Source organism: Apis cerana, linkage group LG8 (assembly GCF_029169275.1).
Source record: "Apis cerana isolate GH-2021 linkage group LG8, AcerK_1.0, whole genome shotgun sequence".
NCBI lineage: Eukaryota > Metazoa > Arthropoda > Insecta > Hymenoptera > Apidae > Apis > Apis cerana.
Window position 1 is genome coordinate 9,714,112 of NC_083859.1, and position 20,671 is coordinate 9,734,782.

A 20,671-nucleotide genomic window follows, 5' to 3' on the forward strand; every position below is an offset into this window, starting at 1 on the left:
GACTCCTATATAAATACGAACTAACTCAGCTTTCCAGCCTGGTAGGAGCCTCGTAAGAGTCGTGGTTGGCGCAAGAGAGAAACGTCCGTTGGGACATAGGGATCCTCCAGACGTCTCTTACCACCGGCTTCTTCGTAGCCTCTTATCCAGAGGCTACGAAGTTAGGCACGGATCGTTAATTTCAGTATGAATATGCCGAGACAAGAGTGCTGTATCTTCTTCAAGGCGGAGTGTTCGGATTCGCCTTCACGCGTCACGGCCGTGATATGATTTTTCTTTCGAAGATTTCTTTTTTTTCTTTAAATCTCCGAAATATAGATGGAAGTATCGAATCGTCAAAAATTTTCGATTGAAATTGTCCATCGTGGAATAAATACGAAAGATTTGTCATTCACGTTAATTATCGAAAAGACAGGTTTCGAAAGATATCACGGTTGCTCGGATGATTTTAAAGAAAAATTTCGAAGAAAACTGGAAACAGGATCGGAGGGAAAGAAGAGATGGTTCGTGTTTTATTGGATTGGAGATCTTTAAGGTTTAAACGTGAGTTTAATACCGGATTCAGTAACAAGGAAACGTTCCCGGAGTCTGGCTACGTGATCATAGTAATCAAGTCTTTTGTTATTTTGCCCTGTTAGTTTATCCTGCGTTCACATAAGTCCTTTTTAACGCAAATACCATATAGGTACGTGCTCGTTTTGCAGTTGGATTAAGTTTAGCCTTCAATTTAGAACTGAAAACCTTTCGTTCTTATGGATCCTTCTCTTAAAGGATCATTTGATGTTAATTTGAATAAAATAGAAAGAGAAAAAAAAAAGAAAAACATTGTTAGTTTTGTTTCTCAAGCGATAGTTTTATTTTTTTTCGATAAAAAAAAAATATTACAGAAGTTTACAGAAGCTTAATTATCGATAACTTTTAATCCTCGAAAAAACAAGCCTCCAAAATAAATGGAATTAATTGATTTTTATTTACGATTAATACGTAAAAAAAAAATTTTTTTTTTAAATTTGTTTTTTACACAAACTGAAATGGAACGGGGAAAAAAAATAAATTATTTTTCTATTTTATACATGATAAACTCCATTGAACTAATGGAAGGTTCTACATAATGTTTCGTTAACGAATTCCCTTTATTGTAATTGAACGAGAAATAGGAAAACGGGGAGGGGGGAGGGAAAATTGAGCCAATATTTTTTTTCAAATTGCCTTTTGATTGAATTTCTATATTTCTCGGCCAACACTAGTTTTCATTTTTCTGTAATGGATTGATTTAAAATTATTCCTCGATTCGATATAAAAATTATAATTTACCAATTTCTTAATTAATTGAATAATTTCGTTAAAAAGGGGGATATCGCGAGAATTTCAACATTATCGAATCGACAACAGGTAAAAAAATACCCGAATGAAATCGTTGGGTGAACAAAGAAGGGAAGACGAATCGGAGAAAAGCGTGGTTACACTCGAAATATCGGCGAAAAATGCAAATTGCCACGCGGCGCGCACCGGCTGTCGAGTAATTGAAAACACGCGTCATCTCCGGCCAGGGGTCTCGGCGCGTCGCTTCCGGTTCCAGTCGACTTCCGCCGCGATCGACATCGTTGCACGCCCGTAGATGAAGATAACGGCTAGATTGTTCGAGTTTCAACGTTCTTTTCTTTTTCTTCGCGAGTTTTATCCGCTTAACCCCCAATCAATCCAATCCGAATCAGCCCTTTAACCAGGCAAGGTATATTAACCAGGGTGAATCACTAGCAGCAACCATCATTAGCAGAAAATCACGTTAAACGTTCCCGCGTCGCGTCATCATTCACGCGTCACTGTCAATATTCCTAATGCAACTACACCGATTGCCAATTAGCGGCTTGGTGTCGATCGATCGGAAGCCACCGACTGTACACGGCCCAACGATCACACTCGTTAACGTCAACCGCCGAAAGAACCTTATCTCGACTCACAAGATTCCGAGATTCGAATAATAATCGAATTGATCTCCTCTCGAGGTCGATCTCTCGTCTTCGATCGAACTAATTCTTTAATTCCTCGATACGTATCTGACCGATAATTAACCGATTAATTGTTACAGAACGGCTCGGCCAACCAACGACTTCACACGGTGAATTTCTTGGCTAAAATGATTTCACGAAAAATTGTGTAAAATTTGTTATAGAATATCGTTGATTTTAATAATAACGTAATGATGCATCCTCAGTTCGCAAGTATATAAAATATCTTTCGATTCTGCCTTTCGCCTTTCTTATTTTACGAGAGCAAACCTTACAATCCCAATAACCCGCCCTGTCTATTATTCTTATTTCTTCTCTATTTTCATCCCCACTCTCCTTCCCTCTGTCGTCAACGAATAGAACTAATTTCAATAAGAATCAAACTCGCCCCAACTTCATTTTATCCCCCATTCATGCTTACAAAACTCAAAAATACTTTTCAAAATAATATTTCTATCCCCACGACTGTCAAACTCGGAATGTAAATGTAGTTCGATCGCTCTAATTCTAGAATTAAAAGAATCTAACCATTCTACACAACATTATTCAACTCTCTCATACGCAGAGAGGGCTTAGAAATTGTTCATTTCAACATACATTCTCAAAATTACAAGCATCTCTCTCTTTTCCATCTTAATTCATTAATCTTATCGAGCCATGCTTAGAAGCCAATTAAACGGCAATAAGAAGATCCTCTCCCGTCTCGATAGAGGAGAGAGAGAAAAGAAAAAGAAGAACCGGGAGGAAATCGTAAAACCGGCAGTGACCCCGTTGCGAGGCTGAAAGCGATAATTGCACACGTTATTCCGCGTTAATACCGGCGGATGAAGCTGGAGGCCCGTCACGCGTCGTCCACCTCCTCCCCCTCTTTCTCTCTTCTTTTATTTCCACCGCGAATCCCTCTCATCTCCACCCGTGTTACCCATCGCGTTTCCACCACGTTTGCAGTCGGGGAGACGCGTTTGATTAATTCTGTATCCAAGCGTGGCTAATTCGCCGGCGATTAACCTCCTCGTGGCGAGAGAGGGGCGATGAAAAAAAGAGGAAGGAAGAGAGAGAGAGAGAGGAGAAGCGGCGGACAAAAGCTGGACGCGAGAGAAATGGAAATGTCAAGCGTCTATGGCCGCTCTTTGGAACTTGTTGCAACGACCGTGCTGCCACGCACGGTCGAATGATAAACGAGTTGCGATTTGATTAATTCTGAATGGGGAGGGGAGGATGAAGGAGCGAGCGATGCGTATAATAGTTTGGCGTAGAGAAATGGGAGATTATTATATATATGTATGTGTATGTATATGAAGTTTTGACAACTGTTTTCAGGGGGTCCATTATTCATAATGTTGATAATTTATATGGATTCTGTTTAGATTTTCATCTTCATCGATTTTAATCTTACGACACGTTTTTCTTTTTTCTTTTTTCTCTCTCTTTCGAGGAGTTTTAAAAGAGGAAAATGACGATCCCAGACGCGGAGCGTTGAATTATTTCGAGTGTTACACTCGTCGCTTTTGCGACTCATAGAGTTCGGTGAATCATCAAATTATTATCACGAAGGGAATAAAAAGGAGAGAAAGATTCTGATCCTTTCTGCGTGAAGCGTCACGCTTAATCCCGATGAATTTTTTTCCTTTTTCAACCGGCTCCCTTTTCAACCGAGCCCTGTCTTTCCGACCGGTGCTCGAGGAACGCCTGGCCCCCTGTTTTATGCAAGCCTCGGGTTTTATGCAATGAGACTGCGATATCAAACGGCCGCGAAAGTCGTGCTGGCCGAGTGCCGTTGAATAAAATATTCGTTCGTATGAAAAGGGGGAAAGAGAAAGAGAAAAAGAAGAAAGAGAGGAGGAAAGGAAGGAGAGGATACCCTGCGAAAACAACGGGGTGGCGGTACGATCTTCGTCTCCTTTTGCTTCGAACGAAACGAACCTCCTCTCTTATCCTCCCGCAATTTTCGAAAATTCGATCTTTAATCCTCAACAGACGGTAATTCTACTTAATCGTGGTTAATCTTGTCACCTGGCAAGAGAGAAAGAGAAAGGAAGAAAGGGAGAGGAATATATTGCTTCTTTCTTTCTTTCGTCCATCGTTAAACGACTCGAGTACGAGGAAGGGAGAAGGAGTGGACAGAGGGGGAGGATGGAGGGATAAAGGGTAACGGTTTGATCTGGAACGAAAACAGCGTGGAAACACGGCGTTCGCCGGGAAATAGAGATTTCGCGGGAGGTCTTACGTCGGCTTTGCCGGTTAAGCCGGCCCGGATCGTGCCGTTACAACGTTTCCACTTCGTGCGATCTCGCGCGCATACCAAGCCTCTCTCCCCCTCCCCCCAATCTCTTTATCCGTTGTTCCAACTCGCGGATCGACGACAGCCACGTGGCCAGCCAATCTAAGTTTCCGCCCACTCTCGAACACCCTCCTTTCCTGGAACGTTTTTTCCTTCTTCGCGATTTTCGGATCGAGAGAGTTCGCATTGGATCGAAGCCGTATCGAAATGCGATTCGTCGAACGCTTCTTCGAAATATACGGATTTCGAGGAACCGAAAAAGAACCGGAAAGAAAAAGACGAAAGGAAAAGCGAAATTTTTAGAAATTTTTACGTTCAGATATTTCTCCGTCGGAGGAGTAGTTATTTTATCGATTCTCAATTTTCCCTAATTTGTTATTTATCATTTTCCTCGCGTTAAAAGTATTTCTAATTCGATAAATTGTGAAACGAACCGGTTATTTTAAAGTTTCGGAATGATAATAATAATAATAATTAAATTAATAATGAGGTAAAGAATGCACGCCCTCGTAAAAGGAGAGGGGAGGGGGTGGAGAGATTTAGAGCGGCGATGATCCAGGGAAACGAACGAAACCGGTCTCTAAGTACACTTTAATTAGCCGGTGAGCAAACAATCAAGCTCCTAAGCCGGTGATTTGCACGGGGAGCGTGCGTGTTCGGATGTACGGAATTACCATCTCCCTGGCGGGAGGGAAGCAAGAAATCAGAAATCCGCGCCCGCTTATGAGCTTTTCATCGTTCCAACGATCAGCTTGGTGTAGAGCTCTTTGATTATGTTTAAGGGAATGAATCGATCACGAGCTGTTGTCGATAAGGGCGGTTGTTGCCGCTTTAATCTAAATTTATAACGTGGAACCTTTGCGAAAGAAGAAATTTGGAAGGTTTAAAATTTTACGAGATCCACGATTTCTTTCCTTTTTCTTTATATTAATGTATAATCGCGATAGAAATCTATTTATTATATAAATTTAGGAACGCTTTGAATATTGATAATTTTGTCGAAAGATTTTTTTGGAAGGTTTAAAATTTTACGAGATCCACGATTTCTTTCCTTTTTCTTTATATTAATATGTAATCGCGATAGAAATCTATTTATTATATAAATTTAGGAACGCTTTGAATATTGATAATTTTGTCGAAAGATTTTTTTGGAAGGTTTAAAATTTTACGAGATCCACGATTTCTTTCCTTTTTCTTTATATTAATGTATAATCGCGATAGAAATCTATTTATTAATTTATTAATTATTAATTTATTAATTTATTTATTAATTTATTATAATCTATTTATAAATTTAGGAACGCTTTGAATATTGATAATTTTGTCGAAAGATTTTTTTGGAAGGTTTAAAATTTTACGAGATCCACGATTTCTTTCCTTTTTCTTTATATTAATGTATAATCGCGATAGAAATCTATTTATTATATAAATTTAGGAACGCTTTGAATATTGATAATTTTGTCGAAAGATTTTTTTGGAAGGTTTAAAATTTTACGAGATCTACAATTTCTTTTCTTTTCTTTTTTTTTTTTTTTTATAACGAATGCATAATGGAAATCTTATTATATAAATTTAGGAACGTTCGAGTTGTTTTGAATATTAATAAATTTGTCGAAAGATTTAAAACTAGAAATCTACTTATTATATAAATTTACACTTGAATAGTTGAGGAATATTGTTTCTCGTTTTTCTAATTCTAATTTTTTTCTTTTTTTTCCACCCGTCTAACCTCCTCCTTGCCTTTTGTGTTTCAGGTAGGTCTAGTAAGCAATAAATTGATTTGTGTTCTGTGCACGAAGGGAAAGTACGTGCGAAGATTCTAGACAGTATGATGATGGCAAACATATCCCCCGTTATGCTGCCACCCCTTACCGACTATGGGATGCTGACTCCTACCCTCGGAATAAAGGTGAGTCGCGATCATCCAGTTTGGATTGGCAGCGTATCTGTCGATTTTCAAGAAGAAGAAGAAAAAAAAGATAAATTGAAATTTTTTAAAAATTTTTTAAAATTTTTCCACAACCACCAAGTTCATACGATTATTGGTATATGTGATAATTATATAGACAATTTGAAATAAAATTAGATAAAAAATTAGAAATCTTATATATATATATATATATATATTTAATATAGAATATATTTATTAAATGAATCGTTTTTGAATTCGTGTAAAAGGGTGAACCAATTAGTCGGTGTCGAGGGTAAGTGAAGAATCATTCTTTGAATTTTCTCTGAGTGATTATTTCTTTTCGTTAACGTATTTTAGAGAGCTTGCTTATTTTAGTGCCAATTTTTCTTTTTTCTTTTCTTTTTTTTTTTTTTTTTTTCGAGTTCCTCGATGTTTCTTTGAGCCCAGTCTTGTCCAATGTTAACGAAACGTGCATGCTATTGAATTGTTTCTGCATATATCTCGATGGGGATCTTTAAATCGACTGAACAATAATCCGGTAAGTGATTCAACACGATGAATAAATTGAACGTTGTTGAAATTTTATTGCATAAAATTATAAATTTATTTCAAACAACGTTGTTGTTCTTTTCTTTGAAATAAGTGTAAAATAATTTTATGCAATTCTCTTTTATTCGTTGCTTTTTTTTCTTGAAAATGTTTGAACGATAATAATTACATTTGACGATATTTGCGATGATTTTGATCGTTAACGTTTCGAATCGTTTACTTCTATCTGAGTATGTAATATTTCTTCTTTTCACGTATATCAACGATATCCCACGCGCAAGTTCTTTGATTGAAAATTAGCCGAGCAACAATAAGATTGGAAAAAATATTTCCATAATCGAAACACCGAAATTTATTAATTATTCAAGGCTGAAGTGAAAATTCTAATTGCTGGAATACGAGGGATGGATCCGCATCCGAGTCGGCACATTATGAAGCCACTGTTGCGACGCAACAGGTACCGACTGTTGTCCGTGGCCATTCCGCGTCGGATAGAGGAATCTCTGAATCGGTTCAGCGAGCTTATGCAACTTATTTCTGGTGACTTTGTGTCTATTAACCTATTCAACGATCCTACTCCCTCTCTTAATCCTCTATCATCCTTACACCCCTTTCGACCATATTTACGTATATAATGTATATCTTTAAAAATTCTTCTAACCTTTATTATTTTAAACAAGTGTAATTTCTTCCATAATAAATTACTGTTATTATTTTATTATATTACGTATCTTTAAAAATTTTTCTGTTGTCCGTATTCGATATTTTACGCAGAATTTCTTCCATAATTAATTATTATTATTTTATTATATTATGTACCTTTAAATACAGAGATTATCGCTCCTCATAGAGTTTTTCTAACCTTCGTTATTTTACGCAGAAGTGTAATTTCTGTAAATATTTTATTTTCTTTAAAAATTCTTCTGTTCGTATTTGTAGAAATTATCGCTCTTCATAGAATTCTTCTAACCTTCGTTATATTACGCAGAAGTGTAATTTCTGTGAATATTTTATTTTCTTTAAAAATTCTTCTGTTGTCCGTATTTATAGAAATTATCGCTCCTCATAGAGTTTTTTTAACCTTCATTATATTGTGCAGAATTTCTTCCATAATTAATTATTATTATTTTATTATATTATGTACCTTTAAAAATTCTTCCGTTGGCTGTATTCGTTATATTACGCAGAATTTCTTCCATAATTAATTATTATTATTTTATTAATTTATGTACTTTTAAATACAGAAATTATCCCCTTTCATAGAGTTCTTCTAATCTTCGTTATTTTACGCAGAAGTGTAATTTCTGTGAATATTTTATTTTCTTTAAAAATTCTTCCGTTGGCTGTATTTATAGAGATTATCGCTGCTCATAGAGTTCTTCTAACCTTTGTTACTTTATATAGAAGTATCATTTCTTTCATAATAAATAATTATCATTATATTATTACATTATTTATTGCCCATATTTATAGAGATTATCGCCTCATGGAATAATAATAAATTATTACATTTACTATTATATTATATTTTAATTGTACAACATACGGTTAAAAAAGGAAATTTCTGTGTGTGAGATCGAATTTCTACCCCATCCAACTACGAGCAGCAACTAGTGGTGGCAAATTACAAACGATTCTCGCTTTGGGAAGCGGCCGTTCGGCAATTAAGAGGATTCGCCGTGATTTTATCGTGCCCCCTTCCCGAAACGCCAACTCGCCATTCCCAGCCCGATCGCATTCTTTCGGAACGGCCGAGGGCATTCTCGACGCGATAACAATTGTCGTTAGGCGAGTGTTTATAAAGGCGGGATGCAAAACGGGGCGAAACGTAACTCGTTTCGAGTTGGAGAACGAAACGGGCCTCTTTCGCGGGAACTGTGCCCGTGAATCACGTTAAGTCGCTTAATGTAAATGCATTCAATTTTATCCCCTTTCCGAGATGTATTTAACAACCTCCTCCTTTTTTTTTTTGCGTTATTTAACCTTCTCATCTATGAAATGCTCCAATATATTTTTCTAAAAATAGAGACAAAAACGGTTAAATCCCTTTCAATGGAATTTTTCAAGATTGAATCCGACTCGTTCGAGGAATGACGGTGGTGGATATGGTTTTTCTTTTTTCTTGGTGCAAATAAATTTTGATGTGGCAAAAAGACGTGCAATACCTGTTTATTTGCTATTGCTACTTGAGGTAAGAATGATCTGTACATAGGAAATCCTTGTGACGTAATTACTCGAACGTATTATTTTTCCAAAAATCTCGATGCATTAACGTAATCTTTATAATCTAATTCAGTTCAATTAATATAAAGTAATTTCCCGTTTCGAGTAGTTAAGATTAATAATTATCCACGTATAAACTAGACACACTATATAGAAAATATTTCCACTCTCGATTAGATTATCCTAATAATTTTGATGGAAATGAAAACAATTTCCAACGATTTTGAATATTCAAATTATACCTATACCTCCTACTATTATCCCTCTTGCTACACTTCTTTCCAATAACTATGAAACTAATCGCCAGATACGATACCTCTGCTCCTTATTCGCTCGCCAATTAAACATGCACGGAATGTAAATGAACTATTAAATACGTCGCTGAGATGATCTGAACCATCGATTTCTCGTCGAAGAAGAAAATATGCCAGCAACAATAGCGTCGAAAGAAGTAATAACGTATCTTGGAATAAAACGATACACGCCCTTTCGATAGATCTTGGAGATATATCGATCGATTCGAGGACACGATCGTCTTTGTCTCTGCGAGAAGAGGGGGAGACTGTTTCTTCACACAGGTGCACATTGTATCCGGTTAATTGAATCACTTAATTAATCTTGTAGTCTTTAATTAAACGTAAGGAAAGACACTGCGGGGGGTGCCGATAATTTTGATGAGATTCGGGATGCTGGAATTAGGAAAGGAGGGGGGATGATAACACGTTTAATACTTGATCGTAACGTTTCGAAGTTGGTGGCCACCTCGGTGGAGGTCTAATCTGCATGCCTTAATGTCGATTCGATGATCAAGGGAGTTACGAGATTGCAGGCAGGCGATGAAAATGAGAATACTTTTATCCGAACGGATCGATATTTAAAAGAAAAATATTTGTAATTTTTTCACGTACCAAGAGAAAAGATGTTCGTACAATATAAAAGAAAAAAGTAATAAGAAATCACGGAGAACTTAAAAATTTCAAGAAATTGGTTAATCCAAAGTAGCGAAATTTTTAACCGAGTCGCATTTTCGTGACGTTGTTTCAACGATGGCAACGTTCCCGCCAGAGGCAAAGGATTGTCCTATCTATCGCGACATAGAGGCGTCCGTTCCCAATTCCTTTGTTTGCCTATGCAAACGAGCAAACTTGGCCAATGCACACCGAGAGCGCGCTTTAATCGTGATTTGTAAACGTTGTTGGTGATAAAATCGTTATCGTTACCGCCTCTTTAATTCTAATTTTCTGCGCACAATAATTTTCCTCGAGGAGAAACGCGATAACGAGAAATCCGATGTGGTGAAAAGAGTCGAGTCGTTGTTTGAAACTCGAAACGAAGGGAAAGAAACTCGCTAAAGCTTTGAAAATTTTTTTTTTCCAATCCGAAAAGAAAAAGGAGAAAGGAAGCGTTGGAAAAAGTGGTTCTCGATCGAATTCGAACTTCCTTTGCTTGCCTTATTATTTTCGCGAGGAAAAATTCGCGAGGCTTTGGTGATTTGAATTTTTCTCCACGCCGCTTTACCCATTCAATATTCCATAAATAAATCGGCGTTTAATAGAAAATCGAGGTGGGAGCCGATCTCATCGCTCACTGTCACGCCATGGCCGCGCGCTATCTCAATAATATTCACTTTATAAAGTTTCAATGGCGTCTTTATTACGCGGGATGAGAGGCTGACTGGTTTTCTTGTCTTCTCCTTCTTTCGCGTAACAATTTTTCTTCCGTACGTTGAAGAATTCCAGTTGTTGGTTTTAATGATTACAACACATTTTAATGATTGGAGGGTTGGAGTCTAAAATTTTTTTTTTAAATTCGATTTTTTTAAAACGATGCTTCGAAATTGAAAAGGATGTGTCTTATTTATTCATTTATAGTTTCATTTTATTTACGCTCGTTTTTGATAAAGATCCATAAAGAATATACGAAATTCGCCAAATGGATTCTCACGGAAATTTAATCGCGATCTCTCTTCTCTTCTTTCATATTCTGCTTATTTTCCATCTGCGAAGTTTCGAAAGTCTTGGCAAAGTTCGAAGATAAAGCGAATTCCATTTTAGGAAATTTTTAAAGTACGATAACCGATAACCGTTGAGTTCTTTTTTTTTTATCTTTAAAATGACACGTTTGAAACACGCGGCAGGTATTTTTTCTCCTTTGCGAATCACCTCCTCGCGAGGGAAGAGATGCTTGACAAATGTAAAAAGATGGGACAAAAAAGGTTCTCGAGGAAGAGGTTCTTGACGTGTCTCAACTTTGGCCCTAGATCGTGGTAACCATAAATGATCATGCAGCCTAACTTTTTATTTATGACACGCGAAAAACTTGGCAAGCCGATACTTCAAAAACTTTCCACCGTTTGCCCTTATATGGGAGTAGTAAAGAGAGAGAGAGAGAAAGGATCTCAACATGACTTAAGAGTTTCATTAAACTCGGTGTCCTGGGCCTTCTTTTTCTCTCGCGAGAAACATTGTCTTCTCTCGAAAAATTTACTCTCTCCATTTCTATAAAAAAAAAATATCAAAATATTAACCCTTCGTATTTCCTCGCTTTCCAAATATTAATCACAACTTTGTTTCAAATTCAATTGCGAATAAAAGGAAAGAAAAGAATGAGAAATACGTAGGAAGAATCGGTTTTTCGTTTCGATATTCTTTTCAACCTTGTCTTATCAGGAATGATTTTTGAAGAGGGGGAGAAGGTCCGCAGATGGAGGCGCAATCATTTACCTTCCACGAGGCAGATAATTATTTGCCTGAATATACCTGGCCTGACGAAGCCTGGGAATCCATCACACTCGATCAAACCGTCGTTCCATCCCCAATAACGTCTAACAGTCAGTCAATTGACTATGTATCCTCGTTTATCTTTTTACGCACTCTTCCGAGGAACGATCGACCTCCTTCAGAATGAAAAACTTACTACGGCTTCCATTCGAAAATTTTTATTGACATCGTAGATATACACTCGATAGATCCTTATCTCTGTATTAATTTTCCACCACGAGACGTTATCTACTTCTTCTGCAAAAGAGAAAAGTTTTTAATTTTTTTTATCACTGTATCGGTTAATTTTCTACCGAGACGTTAAACCTTCTATCCACAAAAGGATTCACAGAAGAAAACGATAGTTTCGAGTGGAACTTTCTCGACTGAAAAATAAAAAAAAAAATATCAAATTTTTAATTGATCTTCCAAAATGTTAGATCTTATCCAATTGTTCTGGAAAAAGATTCGCAGCAGAAAAGAATAGTTTCGAGTAAAGTACTTTCTCGACCGAAAAATCGAAATGAACTCGAAATCACTTGTCGAAATCTCAGGGTGGATCTTTTTCTTTTCCAAAATCGTTCAGCGGTACGATTAAAAACTGCGTTGAGAACAAAGGATGAAACGGGACGAGCCTTCGAAAAACGATCGCGTGGCGAGGCGGGGATAGGCGTAACACTCGTAACCGGGGGTGATTCCCGGGCCAAGAGCAGGTTGGCCAACTGAAATCCAGGCCGAAACAAAGCTTGGAAGCTCGGCCGTGCAAACAGTGCGGGGCCAGCGCGTTGCTCCGCGAAACTTTAACAATGGTTATTGTCTCGACACCGGCTCTGTAACTGGCCTAATAAAATGGCGGAAGCCGCCTCTGGAAAAAAAAAAGAAAAAGCGGCGCCAGCGGAAAAATCGGGCGGAACGAGATTGGGGGCGAAGGTCGAACGAGCGAGAGGAGAGACGGCCTATGGCTTTCTCGTTAACGTTTTTCGAGCCTACTACCTTCTCGTACTCCCATATACCATAGCAGTTCCCCTCTTGTTCGATGTTGCTTTTTCCTCCTTTCTTTTTTTTTCTTTTTTGGATTCTATTTCCTTTTTTTTTTTCACGATACCTAGCGATATCAGGCTTAATGCCTCCAGTTATTTTCCCTCGAATTGTATCTTTTGATACCTCCAATTTTATTTTGCGAGTATTACACGCGAGGATCACGAGGATTTGCTGCCATTTTCTCTCGAGTCTTTTATTTATTTTCTTTTCCCCTTTTCTGCTCGACGATAATGACGAACCGCTATTGGCTGTCGTGATTATTATTAAGGAATATATCGAGGAATCCTACGTCCCGAAGGCCGTTTGTTCTTTTTTGATCTCTCGTTTACAGCACATTTTATAAAATTTGCAGAGATGGATAGAGAGAGGGAGGAAGAGGAGAGACGTAACATCGGGACGCAACGCGAGGCGAAACGGATGGAAAGGGGGGGTCGTCGTAACAAAGAACTGATTTAAGATAACGCGTGGTTGCGACGCGCTCGTTGGGAGTCTGCAAGTTAGTTTAGCGTGCATTTTGCAAGATCTTTGGCCGCGCATTCAACGGGCGTTGGTTGCGAGAACGCGTGCATATTTCAATGGAACAAACATTCCGTGGTGGAAACGTGGCCCACTCCCTCCCCTTCCCCCCAGGCTATCCCGAGCTATTTCGATGCGAGACGGCTTTTGATTCGTTGCTTCGCACCGTGACGTCGCTGGTGATCAAGCTTTCCGGTTGCTGGTGGCAACCTTATTGTTCGATATTAGCTCGAAGCCTAGTTTGGAAAGTTAGTTTGACGAAAGTCTGCTCGCGTCGTTTCACACGATTCTGTGAAAACTCTTTCGGTTTATCACGATCCATATGGATAATTGATAATAATACTTGGCAATAGGGATAACGAGTCGAATTTGATTTAGAATTCGAAGCGAGTCCGCCGTCAATCGCTTTCTATCAATAGTCATCGATGATCGGACTTTCATAGTGATCAATGATCCCAATCGTTCGGAATGAATAGCGTTTCGTGACAATAGACGTCCATAACGATCGTTGTGCCTGTACGTTTTTTATTGATTAACGATTCGTGTAAAATTAGCGAAATTAGGAATAAGGAAATCGAGGAATACGAATAATGATATTTGATAATTATTAGTAATAGTATAATGATATAATAATAGTATAATAATATAATTTATCGGTAACAGTCAATATCCAATCACTGGCACAATAGCTCTTTGTACTAATTACCGATAATCGATATAGAGAAAGCCTTAGAGTAATCGCTATAGCGATATTCGATATTAAATTATAACAAATTGGTTCGATAAAAAGTGACAAATAGATATCGAGAGAGATAATATATGTAATCACGAATGATCGATGTAAAAAAACGTTAAGGACATTATTTATTGGTAATTAATAGGGAAGGGAAAACTCGATACCATTTATGAAATCGAATCAATCAAATTATTTCACAAACTTTTCAATTTCCCGAGTGTCCTTCTTTCGAGAAAAAGTAATTCCAACTTTTTTTTTATTGATAATAACCGTTATTTGCACGAATCCGTAGCAAAACTGTTCTCAACGGTGAAAAACCATTCTTCAAAAAGTACCCCAGTCCATCTTCACCGCAACAACAAATTCTCATCCGTAAAAACCCGTCGCAAACATTCTCGAACCGATCGGGTCAAACTTCTTCAAACATCATCGAAAGGCGCCTTAATTAAGCCTTCCAACGACTCGTTACTCGTTTTATAAACGTTTACACAACGAAATCGTCCATTTTCCTCTCAAACTCTGACGGAATCTCTCGCGATTTATTTTTTTTCTTCACGGAACTAATCCCTAGTTGCTCCAACATCTTCAAAACAGCGTTTCCACGACGACGACGACGACCTTGTCTGTAATTAAACTAATGGAAAGCCAGTCCCCGCTTTTGTACGAGTTAAGGTTGATGTACAAGAAATATATACACGCCGGAGGGGATGAAAACGAGCAAACATCGGGACGCAATCCATTGAAATTCGCGGCGCGACTCGCGGGTCAGTCGAAAGCCGCGAAATTTCCCTCCCAACTGGTTCATCGTGAAAAAAAAAAATGATAAAATTGCATGCCAAACTCCCCCTTTTTATTTCCAAATATATATTTTCGCGCCGGTTTTTGCTCGACAGTTGGAGAATGATTGGATCATTTGATACGCGAGTTGAGATAATTAAATAAAATTTACTTTTTCTTCTTGTTTTATATTTCATAAAGGAAGAAGAAAACGGGGTTAATAATGAAATTTGATTATCAGTTTATTACGCGCAGTTATATTTTCATCGTTTATCCGTAAACATTGAATTTGTCATGTCTAAAACAAATTTCAATTTATTTTAAAATATACATAAATATTTAGGATTAAAAGACTAAAATAAATATTCTTTTTCATTTCGCGCAGGAAGAGAGCATAAAATAAATATTCAAGGATTCAACATTTGAAATATATATTTTATAGATGAAATGAAATATTTCTTTGCCTCCTGAATAAAATAGTCATAAAATAAAATAAAATAAAATAAAATAATCTTCTCGCTCGTAAAGAATCCACAATTTTTCGAAACGATTATTTCTCTTTAAACCCGATCGAATATATTATACGATTTTAATCGATTTTCAAGGGTTGAAAGATTTAATCTTCCGACGATAATATACTATAATTGTTTAAGAAAAAGAAACAAAGAGCGTGGTATTCTTTCGTCTAGTCGTAAAGTTGATGTTCGAAACCTCACGATTGAAAGTTTTTCACGGGTAAAGGAGGGCAGGTGGAAAATAATGGATTCAGTTGCTCGAGAGAGTGATTAATGGCTCAGCCGAGGCGTTTAAGATATAATTAATTAGTGGGTTAAGTAAGTTGCCCGACTTTAAACAGTTTTCAAGTTTTATTAGATTCACCAGCGGCATTTAGTTTAATGTATTTATATCGGCCAAAAGCTATTCTCCGAGGATTATATTTTAAGGGCCTCCACCCCCTCTGCTTCCGGTCGATTGTTTATTAATGCGTTTTTAATTACGCCTCTGCGAATTACTTATCCATGAGACAAAAATTTCAATACGTTTCTCGCGAACATACTCGTAAACAATCATTTCCAATATCGTAATTATATATGTATATATATATCGCAGGAGCAAAAATTTCAATAAAATATCTGGAAAATACTCGTAAGTACATTTTAATAAAATTTTTCTTAACAAGTTTTCAGTGATCTACTACTTTTTTTATCTAATCTTCATTATTTCTAACTATATTTATAATATTCTGTGAACGTAAAAAGTAAACAAGTGTAAAATACATACATACACGTTAAAGTTACGAAAATTATATAAAAATATGAAAAAATGGTAAATATTTTGGTTTCACACTGATATTTCCAATAGTATATACAGAGCAAAAAGTGGAAAAGAAAGAAGAAACAAGGAAAGATAAAAATGATGAAAAATGGGGAGATTATAGACAGGAAAGATATCAGAAAATCCGTGTATATCCGTTGAACGATAATAAGGGGTTGAGGGCCGATACTGTGCGCGCCGTTCGATAGACATTACCTGCTACGATCTTGGAAAATGGTGAAATTCGCGGTGTCCCGCCCCTGGCAAATGGAAAACGGATCCCTCGTACGATTTTAGTGCATCACGTGTCGCCGGATACATCCCCTTTCGATTGCATTGTCGCGTTACCATCTTTCCGGGGGAGGGTGAATAGAAAGGCTCAGAGCAGAAACACCTCGAATTCGCATTCTTGTGCTACCAAACTTGCAGCGAATTCGTAGGGAATTGCGAGAGGATCACCCTCTTTGCCTCGAAACTCGCTCTCAATCTCGAAAGTTGTATCCGTATCCGAAAATTTTACGAAATTTCTTTCTTATTTCTCTCAGAAACATTGCTTTCGATGGCGAAGGGATTCGAATCGGTGAAATTAAATTATGAAATTAAATAATAACGCGAAAGAAAAGGTGTGCAAAAGAAAATGGGGAGAGGAGGAGATATTCCTTCTTCTTTTCTCTTTTTATTCCCCCCTTCCCATTTCTAATTTCATCCAACGACTGCAAACAATTCGGACAGAACAGTCGTATAATTGTCGGTAATTCGATCCTCTAACGCAGTTTAAACGGAAAAACTGTCCACGTTGGCTGTGCACAGTCTGTCGCGCACGTGCTTAATTGAGTGCGCTAATTAAGGGTGCGATTGAACGATACCCGCCTCTCTCTTCCCCCTCCTTTGCCCAGCCTCTCCGCCACGCTCGTGGACACACGGTGTTCCACCCTCGTCGCGTTGTTGAGTCCTCCTCGCGTCGAAACGAACGGTTTAATAACTGTTTAACCCCTTATTGTCCGACCGGTTGGATCTCTAATGGATCGTCGGTTAATAGGGCATTGCATTTCCATTCCCATCGCGCGAAACCTGATTTCTTTTCAATGCTCCAATTATCGATCAACCGTCCATTGTCGAGGAATTACTTACCGGAACGATTGGGAACAATGCGGAGAATAAATAACTCTGATTCTTGATGATGATCCAACGAAAGCACACCGGTTTATGGATTCAAATACGTGTTTAAGGAAGGGGGATTCTTATCGAAACAGTCGATCAATCATACGTATGTATATGTAGAATGATGATTCAAAGAATTATCCAGAAAAGAAAAGAATTTCGAAGATATGATTTAGGAACTTGTCTACTGTCGGGTGCAGACTCGTAAGAACACTATGCACGAGGAGCGAGGATTTGGAGAAACGATTCCGTCGATATGAGGGGAAAGGTCTATTAAAACTTTAATCGCAAGTGTCGTTTTTAAAAACGTTTCGTTTCAGAACGCGTCGGGTTGATCGAATTTTCGGCGCGGTTGACGGCCAACATGGCAAACAAAGTTTGCTCGGCGCGGCGGCGTTAATTCGGTTTGCCACGGTGTTTTTTTTCTCTTTCTCTCTCCGCCACGGGAAAAGACGTCCCAGGGCGATGTTGCTGTCGTAGACACCCTGATAGACGAATTTTAAAAAGCCGCCCATGTCCGCCCTTGGCGCATCCTCGCACCGTGGATCTTCGCTGTGATCCACGTGTGATGATATTTTATATCATGCGTAAATAATTACGTATATGATATTTTGATGATGAAAATTGATTATGAATAAGAAACTATAATTTAGTGACTTTCGTATATGTAAATTTAGACTATAATTGTATATATATATACAATATACAATGTACATATATATACAATATATATACTACAATATCAATTCAATATACAAAATAATCAAAAAATTTTTATACAAATTTTTTTAGAGATCATATATCAAATAATTATATATTATTTCATATACTTTTTATAGGACAATAATCATTCCATGAATTCAATAACAAAAAATCAGAAATTCTGCATTTAATAAAAGTACGTTTATTTATCCATTCTCGATACCGAATTTCCTAATCAACGCGAGTTTTAGGAGTTTTTATTTATTTATTTCTTTTGCGCGACGCTTGTTAAAATGGAAAGGAAAAAATTGTAAGGATATTTGGATTTCTTTCGCGATCTCGATCAAATTGATTCCCACGTGCGTGCTTCTGGAACGTTGATCGATGGTTGGGATTTTTTAGCGTTGACACTCGGAGCTCTTTTTACTAGGATTGTTGGATAAATCACGTTCTGTAATTCCGAGTCATTTTGTTTCGCTTCCGGTTTCCGTTATCCGCGAGAATCTATTTATCATCGTAATCCGCACTCGTCGTGTGTATTAATAAATACTATTTTCTATTTATTTCCCGGAGCGAGCGAATTTTTCCAAGCCTCGAAATTTAATCGTAAAAATATGCGACTCGGAAATGATATTAACGAGTCAACAAACACATTTCCGGGCGAATCGATCTTTTTGAAACGAGATCCGAAGCGAGGATGAGAGTCCGTTGCACGCTTTAATCCTCTATTGTAATACGAAATTCGCGAGGAAACAAAGAGCTGGCTCTTTCCCGCCCTATAAATTTAACCGCCTTCCGGTTTATCGGCTTCAGCCTTCGATCACAAAAGAAATCTCTTTTCTCCCTTCAATTTTTTCCTCCATTTACCCTAGAAACGAGAATAATTTTGCTCCTTTTTTTTTTCCGCCACGTAAATAACAGTGGCTTAATATTTCTTGTTATCCTCCTTCGAAATCTTACTCGACTGCCGATCGAAGGCGGCATCCACCTTTCGAAAAAATTCAATTCAGAATTCATTTTAATCTTCCAGTCAACGAGACTCTCTTCGTTCGAGCTTGGCGGAGGAAATTCCTTCGAACAAACTTGGATATTTGCATTTTGAAAAGTTGTATATATATATATATATATATTTTTATTACTATCGAACACGCCAATTCGTCTCCACACAGTAAAATATTCCTGATTTTTTTCAATGCTTAAACAAGAATGCTAATCCGTATAAACACGTGTATCGACGAGATTCGGCTTGGCCGAGAAATCTATTTGCCCCTCGACCACAAATCACCGGAGTCTTCGATCCTCGCTAATCCCTGAGACGGGCGGAAGGGTCGTCGAAGAAAGGGATTTCCCTCCAACTCTTCCCTCCCAGATCGCGACGCGTCCCTTTCCGACCACCTTTCTAATTCCTTTAAGCAAATAACGATCTCTCAATCGATCTAACCACCCATAAACTTTACCCGCGTAACAAATTTTCCACTTAAACTCCCCGTTTGACTCGATCACAAACCTGTCGATAATTCTTACCGATCTTTTTCCTTCTTCTTCGTTTATATTAAAACTTTTCGATCGTCGCCAAACATTTTATGCTATAATACATCAATATTTTTATTTCAAGACAGGACTAATTAATTTTTAAATTCCAATAGAAAGAATATATTTAGAGTTATGATATGGAAACACTGGGCGTTCTCCTCGATGGTTATAAATACGCGTGCTACAATTTTTAATTGTAGAAATCTAGGAAATAATCCCTCGAAGAATCCTGATTATTCTACTATCCTCCTACTGGCCGCAGACACTGTCCAAAGTGGAGATCAGTCTGGCGGGAATTGGATGGGGTCCGATCGAGCGTCGAATAAGCGCGAGCAACCTGATTCCTGAGGGAGCCGCGAACCAACCCGGTGACGGGCTTTAAATAAATAAAGAGGCGGAGAGGGGAGAGAAAGGCAGGGTGGCAGGACGAATGGCAGATCTAGGGGAGCAGCATCCTGGGAGCCATGCATCAAGTCTTATTACCCTTCGTAGCTTCGTAGATGTACATATATATGTGTGTGTGCAGTCTGTAACACGAGGTCGTGATGTTTCTGGAAAAATTGGTTATTTTTTTTTCGAGGACTTTTTACAAGAGAACTCTGCCCAGACTTCTTTTTTAATACGCGAAAAGTTTGGTGACGATCCGAGATAAGCAGCAGTGTACTTCGAATACGTTTACGATTGTGACATTTTTAAACGAAGATTGAAATTCCTATTCCCGTCTTCAACAGCGTTATAAACAAGCAGACAAATAATTCTGATATGGATCAATCTCGTTCCAAGTACTGCTGCTTATTGCTTTCTCTAATAAATTCGTGAATATTATTTCGAGCGGATATCTTTGTAAGAAAAACTCCTCTCGTCCTGTCCCCTCCCCACCATTCTTCAAACGTTACCCAAATTATTCACCAACGCGGGAAACGAGGTGCTTACCGTAACTTTTCGTGGCCATCCATCGTTCGTTTTTCTTTATCGCGAAACTTCTCGGTCACGGTTCACTTCTCGCCAGGAATTCGAGTGGTCGCGTGACGGCGATAAAAATCGAGCGAGATCCGTGGACGAGGCGCGACAGCTTGGTCACGTGACCGACCATTCGACGGATGTGTGGCGCCCTCTTTTTCGCGAAAGTCTCGCATGCGTCGGCGCTACATGCGCGTG

General features: G+C 38.0%; 1 protein-coding gene across 22 annotated transcripts in view; it reads left to right on the forward strand.

Annotated features, from left to right (window-relative positions):
* Positions 1–20,671, forward strand: part of LOC108002604 (polypyrimidine tract-binding protein 2) — a 429,375-nt gene that overhangs the window by 168,341 nt on the left and 240,363 nt on the right. For 10 of the 22 annotated variants that reach the window (XM_062078838.1, XM_062078837.1, XM_062078841.1 and 7 more), the window contains exon 2: positions 6,045–6,199. The exons of 11 other annotated variants lie outside the window; for them this stretch is intronic. In XM_062078838.1, the coding sequence (XP_061934822.1) occupies positions 6,119–6,199 (81 nt within the window). In that variant the 5' untranslated portion in view covers positions 6,045–6,118. Of the gene's footprint in view, positions 1–6,044; positions 6,200–20,671 lie in introns of those variants that run through there. One more of the 22 variants, XM_062078868.1, reaches the window with a different exon arrangement.